The sequence below is a fragment of the Haemaphysalis longicornis genome, unplaced genomic scaffold (assembly GCF_048455015.1).
Source record: "Haemaphysalis longicornis isolate Haplotype H1 unplaced genomic scaffold, Haemaphysalis longicornis Haplotype H1 scaffold_10, whole genome shotgun sequence".
Taxonomy (NCBI): domain Eukaryota; kingdom Metazoa; phylum Arthropoda; class Arachnida; order Ixodida; family Ixodidae; genus Haemaphysalis; species Haemaphysalis longicornis.
This window is the reverse complement of record NW_027526204.1, coordinates 17,682,577-17,696,146: the sequence shown is the minus strand read 5'-3', so window position 1 is coordinate 17,696,146 and position 13,570 is coordinate 17,682,577. Positions and strand designations below refer to the sequence as shown.

Sequence of the window (13,570 nt, the reverse complement as noted above, 5' to 3'; positions counted from 1 at the left end):
ATAGCGGCCAGATAGCGGGGCAACCCAGACGAGGGGAAACAACCCTCTCGAACAGGCAAGAGGGAGCGCAACAAAAGCCGAAAATAATGCGCGTCCTTGATTGGTCTACCGCGCACCTCGGCCGTTGCACTCCTTCCTCCCAGAGATCTTCCTCCTCTCCCTCCGTTCGGCTTTCACTTCTCTATCTCCCTTCCTTCCTTTCTCTATGCGTCATAGAGGGGCGCTCTCGATTTTTCGTTTTGTAATGGCAGCTTTGTTTTTTACACCGCGTCTTTCTTCGCTTGAAGTGACGCGCTGTTCGTGCCAGCGCGGGCGCGTTATTCTGTCCGTCGAGTGGTGGTCCCGATCGCGCGTTGCCTGCGTGCGCCTGCGCTCTTTGTGCGGTCCGAAACACGGATATTCGGCTGTCTTCTGCTGCGAATTGGTGTCGTATGCTGCAACTCCTGTTTTCTGCGTTCAGTGCTACGTCTTGAGGATTTGACGGCGGCGCGGGATTTGAAAATCCGTCATGGAGGTAAGAAAAAAAATCACCCCTGCATCTCTGAGCTGTCACTAAGGCCAACCACAGATCTACAAAGGTTAAAAAAAACCGCATGCTACCGATGGGCTGCCCTGAATGCTCTGAAAAGAGCGGAGAGATAGGAATTAAGGTGACATAACTCGAATGCACTAAACGTCTTATGCAGAAATTCATTAGCAAGTCAAGCGGTGTTTAGCCAGTCAACTGATGTTTCTTAAATTTCTTGTGAGGCACTGAAATGAGGGTGGCTGGGACTTCTTGATTAGTTCGTTCAAAATTCCTGTCGTTTTCTTCCTAATAGTTTTTTTTTTTTTTTGAGGTGGGGAGACGATTGGGAGGTGGTCATTGTGAGTCCTGAGCGCTTAACCAGATTTTGACGCTTTTTGATGTATTAGGGAAGGTTGGAGACCCCTGCCCCCTAAAAGGAGTGAAATCAGCACTCATATCATAATTCGGTGCATTCCCAAAAACAAAGTGTCAAGAGGCTTATGTTCAACGTAACCAATTCATCCCTCAGAAAATTACCCTTACTCTTAAAGGGACACAGCGGAGTGGATTCCTTACGCTATAGATTTAGGCGGCTTAGCGCCGTTCTACTCGTCTGACTTTTTATGCAACTATGTTGTGAATGACTGGGGCCTTCGGTCAGCTATTCAGTTTATAAGAAGGGAGTCCAGCGCAATTCGTAGCTACCATGCAGTTTACCGCAGTATTTTCCAACAGCATTGGAATGTGATTTGATACCAAGTCAACACATTTTCCTCCTTACGTGTTTCAAAGGTATTTCCAACTTTTATGTTTGCACCATTCTGCGGGATATACTCCTTAGCAAGTTTATAAATGTATCCCACAAGAGTTTCCAGTGCACAGGTACAGGGAAGTAGGGAAACTGCAGCGAAATAGGCGAAAAGAGTTGTATCTGTCATAGCTACTGTCTTTAATGGGGCAGACAACCGATTTTTGTCAAGAATATTTTCTTTACGCCAAGCGAAAGGGCATCACTTCAAACACCTTAACCCGGAACGGTTTTGCTGATAGCGCCCTAGAACGTTTGAAATCGAATACTATTTAGATCTACCAGCCATCCGTATACCGCCTAGAGGAATGCTCGCAACCATGACAGTCAGCGTGCGGCACGGCGGGATTTAAAAAGGGATTTAGAAACTTGTTCTCGGCTAAAACAACAATAATGTGCAGTCTTTCATATTCCCTCATTCGCTTTCTGAATCACGCTTTCAATTCGATGTTTACACGTCGAATGGCGCCACCTTACAGACCTCGGGAATTTTAGGGCAAAATTAAAATTATTTCTTCCTATTTATTTAAAAATTAGTTGTGGTTAGTTCAGTATACAAAACGCTCGCTTTAATACGAACTACATGACAAGCACTCCGCAAAAATCGGTTGTCCGTGTCATTAAAAGTTATCTGCACTAGAAGTGCGGACAATTTTTAAAATGTTTGCTCTAGGAGTGCGGATAGGGACAGCCAACCAAAACAACAAGTGAAGGGAGCGCCGCTCTAAAATTTTCAAATTTAGAAATTGCAGATTTCACAAATTTAAAAATACATTGACAATTCAAGCTACACGAATACTCGTGCTAAACGGTTTTGCATAAGTGAACTCAAATTTAAAAAATTTAAAAATACCTTTACAATTCAAACTTACACGAATACTCATGATAAAAGGTTTTGCATAAGTGAATAAACATTTCAGCAGTTTCAGTAGCTGCAAGGTTTGCAGGTCACGTGACGAAGACACATACTGTAGTGTCAAGTTTCCACACTACGAACCGCCACCCTTGAGATTTTAGAAAGTTTCGTGCCAAATTAGAATTATTCCCTCCAACTTGTTTATAAATTTCTTGTGGTTACCATGCAAAATAGAACGCCAATTTTCATCTGAGCTACAGAGCATGTACTCGACTAAAATCGGTTGTCTGTCCCTTTAAAAGGGGGGCGCGCTGATTAGTAAAGTAAAAGAATGTCGTATTTGCGACACAACTGCCTGTCTAGAACATGTGTTGTGTGTGGAAAGTGGCAAACTTCTGTTCTTGAATTCCAAGTCATCGCTTTTTTCACTCAAGAGAACTGGTTAAAAATATCAAAACATGTGTCACGCATACTGCAGTAATCTTTAGAAAGTTACCCGGAACATCAAAGAACCTGGAAGCCTTGTTCAGTTTAGCAGGAGTTTCGTTTACAAAGAGGCTACGTTCAACATGCGCGATGTGAAATCTGGGTAATAAGTTAGCAGTACAATGTGGTACACGCTTTACTGCTCAAAAGTAAGCCGTGCATGTTATTTTTTTTCTATTTAAACAACACTGTAATTGAGAAATGTCACTACCTTGCTTAGTCATTCCACTTTGACTATACGCCGGTCACTGCATTTTATTACACATAGAGACAAGCGACTTCTTATTTGCTTGTTCCCGCTTTCGAAATCATTTATTTAAAAACAAATGCGTGAGCACACTCGGTTCATTTGGTGAAAAGGGCGGCGTCCCCAGATTGGCGTCGCAAAACAGAAGGAAAAAGAAATCGGGGCCAGGGTCTGTCATCGAAATTCCCGCTGGCTGCCTGTAGCCCGAAACCCTTCATCAAAATTCCCATCGACGGCTCGAATGCATGCCTACTCAGGTGAATGAGGGGTGGTGACAGCTCCCGTCAAAAACTCGGGTTACTTTCAGCAGCGTAGCCCTAACGCAATGTTTTGAGTTCTGTCGTCGTCGACCGAAACACGCGCATTGACGTACAATGATTTGGACGTTCTTGGCATGTCGTGACGGCTAACGTTATTCTCACATAACGTTAACGCTGATAATATGGCTAAAAACATACCTAGTCAGGTAAAGTGACCTGAGGTGGTGACAACTGCTGTTCGGCGTTTATGGCCAATTCAACAGCGGCAGCCCTAACATCACGGTTTGACGTCCAACGTCGTCGACCGGAACAGGCGGATTGACGTTCAGTAAGTATAATGGTCTTGACACGTCGTTACGGCCAGCGTTATGGGCACCTAACGTTAACGCTGAGTACATATCTACCACCATATTTACTCAGGTTTGTTGGGCAGAAATATGTGGCCGTTAGGAGCTCACGGCCGATTTAAGTACGTTAAGCAATATACTATTACGTTATGACGTCTAGCGTCGTCAGCCGGATCCCGCAGCTTGACGTGCAATGTGTTTGACATGGCTTGGCACGTTTCCTGCTCAACGTTTAAGTGCACCTGAGGGCAACATTCTGCTTCGCAGACGGTAGAAAACTAGCACTTTCAGCGAGTCAATAGCATGGTATACTACGTCGCTTTCGACATTAGCGACATTCTTCAAGCCAACTACTCAAACGTACTAGCTGTTGGACCTCTCTTAGTTTGAAGTACAGTCCTCACAGGCTAAGGCGTTGTGCTGCTGAGCACGAGGACGCGGGTTCGATTCCCGGCCGCGGCGGCCGCTTTTCTGATGGAGGCTAAAAGCAAAAACGCCCGTGTGTACGAGATTTCGGCACACGTTACATATCCCCAGGTGGTCAAAATTAATCCTGAGCTGTCCACTACGGCGCGCCTCATTGCCTGCGTTGCGTCGGCGCGTTAAACCCAACAATTAAGCAATCAATCAAATCAAATGAAGTACAGTCCCTGGTTTATACGGCAACCGCCTCAGTTTTAGGTTGCTGAGTTTGTAATTTTTTGACTGATGTAGTTTCTGGTTTAATAAGTTATAACTAAACTGTTCACTTTTTTTCTAAATAAACTAACACCGAACCTCAGGTATTCTTCAAAACACGTGTCCAAGTGATTACGTGTACACTTCTATAAAAAATGCCTTGACTTGAGAAACATATAGAGCAACGTGAGCTCCAGCCCAGGTCGCCACAATCACAATAGGAACCAGGGCGTGCAGCTCAAAACCACGGAAGTCAGAATAACGAGTTCTTTCAGAAGTTGGTCAAAAGTCACTTGTGTGTAAAGCCAACCAGCAGACAGCGCTAGGAGCTCGCATAAAGTACCGCTTCTGTACCGTTTAGAAAAAAGTAATGTCGCAGACGCTCACCACCACTTCGAAACTTGCCCTTTGGCTGCGACGTACTGATATCTATCAACCCATAATTCTCGCATAACCACTTATAGAAATTGCCGAGTGGCAGTCAGGGGCTCATTGCCCTTTTACCTATTCCCATTAGCAGTATTTTCAGCATCCTCACCCACACATATGCTTCCACAATTCAGTAAGAAATGCTTCTCTTCATTTTTACATCACAAACGAAAGCTCAGCTGCCATCGTAACCTTTTTAATGGCGCCATCATCGTTGACAAGCTACGCAGAAACAGTTTAGACCATTTTAAACAAAATATCGAGCGAAGGTTGTGAGGAATAAGCCTACCTTAACAGGGCTACAAGCAACAAATGCGGGTACGGCGTGTTGGATGTGCGACCACCCCGGAAACCACGGACACGGGAACCGGAGATTTACCGCTACGACGACGGCGCTGTTTATGCCTGGCTAGTTGCGATTTCGAGTTCTCACCTCGTTTGGTGGTTGTAAAATTCCTGTTCCTAATACTCACTTTTTTTTTATATTTCACTCCTTAAAAGCGACCACCGCTGAGGTGTTCGTTTCCTTAAAGTAGCTGTTCCATTCACGCGATTTCCATTTGCGCTTTCCTGCTGTATTTGTGAACTTGAAGTGAAGAGGTTAGTCAATACTTAAAACCCATGTCAGCGTGGCTTGCAGGAGGGAGTCAGACTTCCTAAACTTTGTGCATGCGTTCTACCATCAGTCGCTGTTTCACTTGGGACGAAAGAACAATAGACCAGGTGGGAAAAGGAAGATAAGCTGCCAGCCCAAGCAAACAACTTGTGGAAATGGCATGGGCGTGTCTCTCAGCACCGTTTTCGATCTGTATAGACGTTCTGAAGCCTTACCGCTTATCGGACGCAGTTGTATACCTGAGCCCCTCGACTGCGCTATCTCTTATCAGTTTACTTCCTGCGAAGGACAAACGAATCCTGTATGCCCCGCAGGGCTGTGGGCTGCTCCGACCCGGCTCATTCAAAGCATCTACACCGTAGAAATGCCCTGAACTGACCCACAGGACGGCACAGTAGTATTCCAGGGAATATAGAGTTTTATCTAACCGTTTCCGATGGTCAGCTCCAGTTTTGGCGGCACGGTCAGTGCGACCGGAGCCAATGCCGTTCGCGGCCAAGCGTGCCACGCATGCGCAACGGCGTTCACGCTAGCTATCGGAGCGGAGCGGACCGTGAAAAACGGTGATCTAAAACTCGCTATTATTTGCTGGTGGTCCGCGCAAAGCAGTAAATCCGATATAGAAACACTTCTTTTCACGTGGCACGGTAAGAATTGCTTCTACTTGCAGACAGGTGACACTTCACGCCAGTACTTTTCCAATTTGAACGAAATAGCGCAAGGACGCCGACGAAAGAACGGACAAAAGACAGTACAAGCGCTGTTAACACAGTGACTTCGCAACTTTACGATCAATCAAAAAGAAAAGGAAAATGGAAGGATGAAAAAACCGGTAAAAAATGAACAATGTACACAGCACTGAGGGTAACGTTCTGATGCTGCTATCTCCGACATGCTCCATCTATGTAGTCACGTTTCTTCTGTAGCAATGTACCAGAGGGCTGACTGACCCACCTGTCGCCCTTTATGAGGTATCCGCTACCGTGTATGCCTCAAAAATTTCGCCCGTGCGCAATCCCAAGTAGTGCTTCAGAACCTTCGTGTTGTCAAAAACAGGAACCCACAAGTCCAGCAATGAGAAGCCAGGTGGCTGCCGGTGCCGCTTGCAGTGCCTTTTTTTCCTTTCTTTCGTCCGCGTCCTTGCGCTGTTTGTTAAAATTGATGTATAGCCAACAAGCCAAAACCCAAGCCTTGGTTACGTTTCCAAAATCGCCGTTCTCCGTACCTCGGGTGCAGTTGTTCTCCTCGCGTGCCACCACGTGCGCCCGCTGCCTATTGGCTTCGCCGCCACGTGACCAATACCGCACGCGCTCCTCAGTCGGAACGTGGAGCTTCCGTTGCCTTCGGGGTGAGTGAGTGATTTGTATCGAAAGTGGAAAAAACGTGGACTGGGGATATTTCAAACTCATCTGGGAGTTCACCAGCACACTACCCAGTTCGGGCGAAGGGGGGACTGAAAGGGCACAGGGGAGAACAAATGGCGACAGGGAAAGCGGGAGTGGCGCCCTCGTCCCGTAACCCCGGAGGCCCGGTTTCACCCACCCAGGCCAAAAGGTATGGAATCGTAAGATTTTGAAGTGCGTAATATTTAGACAGGGGACAAAAAGGACAGCGACATGCGATAACCCGTTCTTTTTTCCTTTTTGTCCTCTGTCTAAATATTTGGCGCTTCGAAGTCTTATAATAGGTTACCAAATAGTTCGAACCCACACGTTGTTAAGTTGTATTGAATTGTGTCCTCAAAGCCAATAGCCAGAGAGAGAGAGAGAGAGAGAGAGAGAGAGGGAGGGAGGGAGGGAGGGAGGGAGGGAGGGAGGCAGATTGCTTGGTATTAGAAGAAAGGAGAGAGATCTGCCGACGTGTCTGCATGCTACTCCGCGGGTTCGAGTAGGAAAGATTAAAGGCAATATAGGAGTTATTGCGGATGGGAGACGAAACAAAAATGGAGGTAAAAAAGAAGAAAACAAAAGAGAGATCCTGTAGCTTCGAGTGACGGCGACGGAAAGAGTCCGTGTGGTCTCACAAGGTGACGATGCTAAGGTCTCACAAGGTACGTCATGCTAATGTCGTGCGGGTAGTTGCGGTTGACTATGCGGTTGACATTTTCTACTCATACGAGAGAGATGCAATGGTACAAAGTTATAGAGCAGTTGTTGAGGCGCTCGACCTTTTGTGTTTACCAGAACCACCCGGAGAAAATTGACTTAGATGTTTCGGCGAACGGAGCAAGAAAACTTCAGAGAGAGGGGTGGAGACGAGTGTGGGATTGGAAGGGGGAGAATTGATACGGCAGATGCGGCCAAAATGCTACCCTGTTTCGAAATCATTCGCACTGATGAAAGCCGATACGCGTTCGATAATTTTTTGGTGCAAGTAACTTTGTAGTCATTATTGTTGTCTAAGCTGTCCATATATGTTTTAAACAACATTATTTTACCTACCTTTTATCGCGCACAGCCCGAAAGTTTCAGCGTAGTTGTTATGTATGTGCAAATGCGAAGCGGAGGCAGATTGCTTATCGAATTCAGCCCCGTTTTATTCTACAAGCGTTTACAGCTACAGAGAGGCGTAATTTTCCTCTAGGATTTTATTAAATTGATTAAACGTGTCTGTTCATTCCAAAATTTGTTTCACATAGAACCTTAACTTTTATTGAAAGACAAGATGTTCAACAGGCCGCAAGTTCTTTTCCAGCCGTTCTAGAATAACTATTTTAAAATGGGCCATCCATTGCATTCGAAACCACCTCTGCTTGAATAAAGACACGCTCGGTTTTAAAATTCCGCAGAGATACCGCAATGGTCACAGGTATTAAGCCAAGATTATTGTGGAAATTCGAAAGTTTGGACTCTTACATGGGGAGAAGCAGGTGTTTTGGTTAATGTGTTTTTGTTTGATAATAGGGGTTGTTCACGCGCTACGGTACCCACAAAAATGCCATAGTTACGTCATCACTTCTTCTTGTTATTCCGGCCTATTCATTCGTCCGCATTCCCTTCTCACTCCCAAAGAAGAGGATCCTTGCGGACCGGGAACCGTCGGGAAAAGTCATAGTAGAGTATAACAGAGGTTTGAACTTGGGCTAGTTTCTTTTGCATAGTACGACGAAAAAAAATTCAGCGACGCTTGTACTCACGCGCAAGACTTGAATGGCGAAGCTGTTGTAGGTGATCACTGACAATTACAAATTTCAGTTTTAGTATATTTGTGGTGTCTTTGTTGGTTGACGTCGGCGGCATGCCATTTGAATGACCGTATGTTGAGCAAAGCCATAGTGAGTTCGTCCTTTCGGTAGGCGTGTTCGTGACGCCACTCTGCAAGCGCGACTTATTGTCTCTAGCGGATGCTTTGCACGCCGAGCCGCTCGAAGCGCGGCCTTTTCCTCAGCCGTGCGAACTATCCGCGGCTGGGCCTTGTGGAGTGAATTATCACCTTCAGCAGCTTCAACATACAAGTCGCGGCTCTTGTACGATGCAGAGCGCATGCGCAAGACGACCCGAGGGCTAACAAATTATAGGCGTAGTCTATGACGCGTGTTTCTCGTTCTGAGCAAGTTCTGCCACGATACGGCGAACGCTGGAGCGTTTTTGTGGCCAATGTTGGCTAATCTCCCTAAGTGGGTATGCTTGGTTGACGAACGTGAGCTTTAGGTACGCGTGCACGAGCACTCGGCCTTTTCTCGGGGGGTTTTCGGCGCGCACAAACGCCGAACTTACGGCCAACAACAATAGCTGAGCTGTTAAAACAACGCTCAAAAGAGGACCAAGAAAGGAGTACGCAAACACGAGCTCTGACAAACAACCAAGTGTGTTTTTATTCCCACAGGCAATATAAAGGAAAAACGTCCCCCTCCCCAAATACTCGCCGCGTTTAAAAAATTCCCCGCATTTCCCCGAGGGGAAGAATGTGAAAGTGCGAATGCACGAGTTGAATTTGCGCGGTTCGGTAATGTTCGCGAAAGAGAGATCACACACACACACACAACTACAAAGAAAGAAAGATGCATTTATTCACAGACACCCATTTGTGTTGTCGTTGTACTTGATTGCTAGAGCGGATCTCAGCTTTGAAATTTCGTGTCAGTACTCCTTTAAGCGGCTGCATTAGCCCTTCTCACGCCCGATTCCTGGCCAATCCCCCACGTGGGTATGTGCCATGTCAGCGGCCAGGCTGCGCGCGCCCATCTCCACGTGCGCGGACATCGCCGGTGGACGCAGGTTCAGGGTCGCTTAAGAAGTGCATTGCACTTAAAACCCCGAAGGTGCTGAATAGGGATCGTGATACACGCCCACGCGAAAGTTCGGATGCGTGGGTGATAGCCAAAAGGAACTTGGCTAGCTAGACGCGTGATTTGCTAGGACGATGACCCGGCTACTGTCGTTGCATATCGGACCTTTGTTGTGTTTTTAGTGTGTGTGCTTCCTTCACTGACGTCTATGTGACGTCACTCAATTTTTTCCGTTTATATTGCCGGTTGCAATAAACACGATCTCAGTTGTTAAACAACGCTCGTGTTTGTGTACTCCTTTCTTGGTCCTTCTTTAATCACTGTTTGTCGTCACATCATACACGAGTCAAAACGTGAAAATTTTGCTGCTCTTATTGCTTGAAGTATTGGCGGGCGGGCATTACGTGATTGCTGCCGTCAAGTCGGTCGTGTCTGCATTCTGCGCATAGTTAGAAAGAGAAATCATTGTAGAGTTTCTATGGCTTTGAAAGTGCGCGTGTTACGTGCGCCTAGGACGTTTGAGCGCAGTGCGTTACTTCGAAGGAGCCAGCGGCCGTATCCTGCGACGCGAGCCCCATTACGTGCACCAGCCTTGGAGGGTCTATTAAAGCTGAAAGCGGAACAGGCAACCGACGGAGCCGTGGGCCTTTCCCGTCGGGAATCAGTAGCTGCAAGCGTGCGCTTTCAGTGTTGCGGCTGGCTGTTTGCCAGAGAGGGTGGGGTGCGGCGCAAGGCAGCGCAAGAAGCGGCGACTGGCTACAAGAGTAGAAATTAACGTCGAGTTTACGGCCCCTGCAGCGACCACCATTTAAGAAAGAAAAATGTCCACGAAATGTTTCATAATTCGTACGGTATATACGTTTTACTGCGGTAATATAACGGGGAGGAAGGGAAATATTGTGGCGGGTTGGCAGGGCAGAACACACCGGGCAATGATAAATGGGGCGCTGATTTAATGAGTGGTCATGGCTGTACGCAAACCTGGTGTGTGGGCCATTCTGTTCTTCGTCGCCTTCTGAGTCCGGTCTGCATGTCGCAGCGCCACTGCCAACGTCTTTCTTGTTGTAGCCACATTTCAGGCTCCAACTTCCAACGGGAGCTGATAGTTAAGTTTAGGTATCTACAGTGTTATATTTATCTACGCTGATGGTCCTTTCTTAAAAAGCCGCTGTTAGCCCGCTTCTGTAATTGTTTCATCCTTAATGCGTATACTCCGTAATTGGCCGTTGTGGATAAATAATGACTCATCAAGAGTATTCGAAATTCCATTGAGGTGAATGATGTGGGCTTCAGGCGCTATCCACTGGCCTGTTGGAAATTGGGTGATCTGTGGACAGTTTTTTGCCAATTGCGCTATGCATGAACGACAATGTCCGTATTTGGTTCCTTGAGCCACCGAGCTGGATACAGACGTTTCGAGAAACCTGTATCCCCTAATTTATACACTTTATATCCGCATGCCGTCGTGGAAGGAAGCGGCGTTATCGCCTGAACAGGCGTCGCTTTTCACTAAGACGTCATTAAAGGGAGCATATTTTGGTTACACTTTCAGGTGTATTGTTTAGGATTTGAATCAGCCTGATAACCGACAACGGAAAGTTTGCTAGCTCATGGACTTGTAGTGGCCTTCCCCCTTGATGGCCTATAGAGAACTTCAGGTTCACAACGCAGATCTGAGTTCTTCTAAAAATCTAAATGTCATTTTCGAAAAGGTACGTGTGATGGTACACTAACTTTCTAACAGCAACGCTGTTTAGCAAAACGTATTTTTTCGTGTCCGCAGTTAAAAATACCAAAAAAGTGCCGAGCGCGAGCATATGAGCGCGTGCACATGACAGCGTGCCTCGCGGCGACCGCTCGGTAGTTAACAAAACCAAGAAAATGCCGAGCGCTCGTGTGTGCATGCCTCGCTATGACTGCCCAGCATCCCCGGCGCATGTTTGTCAAGCCAAGCATACCCACTTAGCCAAGATTGGCCAAGACTGGGGTGACTCCCCGGCAGTTCATAAAACCATTCATAAAACCATTCATTCCTGATCTGTATTAACGACCTCCCCAATAACTTAGCTTCTAACATTCGTCTATTCGCAGACGACTGTGTCATTTATCGTCCTATTCACAATGCACGCGACACTCATCCTACAGTCTGACCTTTCTTTGATTCAATCATGGTGCGAAGAATGGCTGATGTCCCTTAACATAAAGAAAACTTGTGTCATTTCTTTTCATCGCCGTCAATCTTATTCCTCCAATAAATACTTCCTGTTTGATTCTGAAATTACAGCAGCTAATTCAGGTAAATACCTCGGTATCACTCTAACTTCAGATCCGACCTGGTCATCCCACATAATGAACATCACTAATGACGCTAACCGTGTTCTTGGCTATCTCCGTAGAAACTTACGTCTTGCCCCACCTTCTGTTAAACTCTTAACCTATCTAACACTAGTTCGCCCGAAGCTAGAATAAGCATGTGCCATCTGGGATCCCCATCATATCTCTCTTATTCAAACACTTGAATCCATCCAAAATCGCGCAGCCAGATTCACTTATTCAGACTACTCCTATCACAGTAGCGTCACCGAACTAAAATCTCAAGCTAACATGGTTAACTTAGCTTCACGCCGCAAAATTTCAAGACTGTGTTTGTTCCATAAATTTTATCATGCATTGCACCTAAACCATGTTATCATTCCAGCTCATCGTCTTTCATGCCGTATATATTAGCCATTCGAAAGCGGTTTATCCACCCCGTGCGCATACCACTGCCCATCACTCTTCATTTTTTGTGCAAACATCAATAGAATGGAACGATCTTCCTGCTGACATCGTGCACCACTCCAGCATCGCCCATTTCAAAGAAGCCATCGAACAAATCATCTGTTTGTGAACTGTCTACCCCCTCATGTAACACCCCTTGACTGGGGCCCTTGAGGTATTATAAATAAATAAAATAAATAAAAAAATGCCGGGCGCTTGTGCGTGCGTGCGTCGCGGCGACCACCCAGCCTCCCCAAGGTGCATTTCTTAAGCCGGGCATACCCACTTTGGGAAGTTGGCCATGATTGGCAAAAAAAGAAGCTACAGCGTTCGCCGTACTCGTGCCAACATTTTCTTAGAATTAGAAAGACATGCGTACGTCCCATCAAGGTGATGTCCAATGATTATAGCTTCCAGAAAAAGGAGGAAAGGTCACACTTATAGCAACAATAATGAAGTAAAGGTCGCCGTGGCAGCAACAACCTTTACTCTAGATACCTTGGCAGCTGGTGACCAATTAGAGAATAATTTTAGGTACAACTCTTTTGGAGCGATCACAAGAAACGACAGATACAGAGACGATTGACAGTGAACTTCAGCTTGCACGAAAAAAAAAATCAGGACGTTACAAGGAAACCCGGACGCAATGCTGTCGGCGGAAGATTGGATTAACCGATCTAATCGTCTAGACACTATTAGATTGATTGAACAAAGTGGATATAAAATGACAATTCATAAAACTGCAAACAGTAAAACAGGAGGTGGCGTTCATTTGTGACACAAGGGCGCTTTTTTACGGTTGAGGTCACTTCCTGACGACAACGGCTTACATACACGACTATTCAAAGATGGACTGGACGTTTGTCGGCAATGGCGGAATATGCATCAACGCATATCATAACTTATCTTCCTTCAGTAGGTTTGTACTAAACAAAGGCGTGTTGCAGCCTATACGCCTCGAGCTTCGCGATCGCCGCGCCGCCTGCCGCCGCTTCTCCGCTGTGTTTACGGGATTTGCGCTGGCTGGCTGATCGGGGCCCGTGCAGTGTTTTGGTTCTGTTTCGCATTTTTTCGCATTTCCCCGCCCTGTAAAACTTGTGATGGTGATGTCTATAAACAAAAGATACGTTTAGGTCAATTAAAACCATCTGTGTCTTCGTGGAGTACTTGAACGCCAACAAGAGCTGCTCGGGGCGCGGCTCTGCGCGCTTCATCGCCGCCCTTCCGGGCGTCGGCGACGTCTGCAGCATATCACCACTGTGCCCTCCCAATACGACAAGCACAAGTTAATTCTACTGTCGCCTCGTTTAGACATGATACTGGCGCAGTGAGAGGTTGGTTTCGTTT

The 13,570-nt window shown here is 46.4% G+C and overlaps 1 protein-coding gene across 1 annotated transcript in view; it reads left to right on the top strand.

Moving 5' to 3' along the window:
* Positions 1-260: 260 nt before the first annotated feature.
* The window catches only part of LOC144158250 (ninjurin-2-like), a 47,116-nt gene continuing 33,806 nt past the window's right edge, over positions 261-13,570 (top strand). The window contains exon 1 of the mRNA XM_077688990.1: positions 261-514. Within this exon, the coding sequence (XP_077545116.1) occupies positions 509-514 (6 nt within the window). The 5' untranslated portion in view covers positions 261-508. The remainder of the gene's footprint in view (positions 515-13,570) is intronic.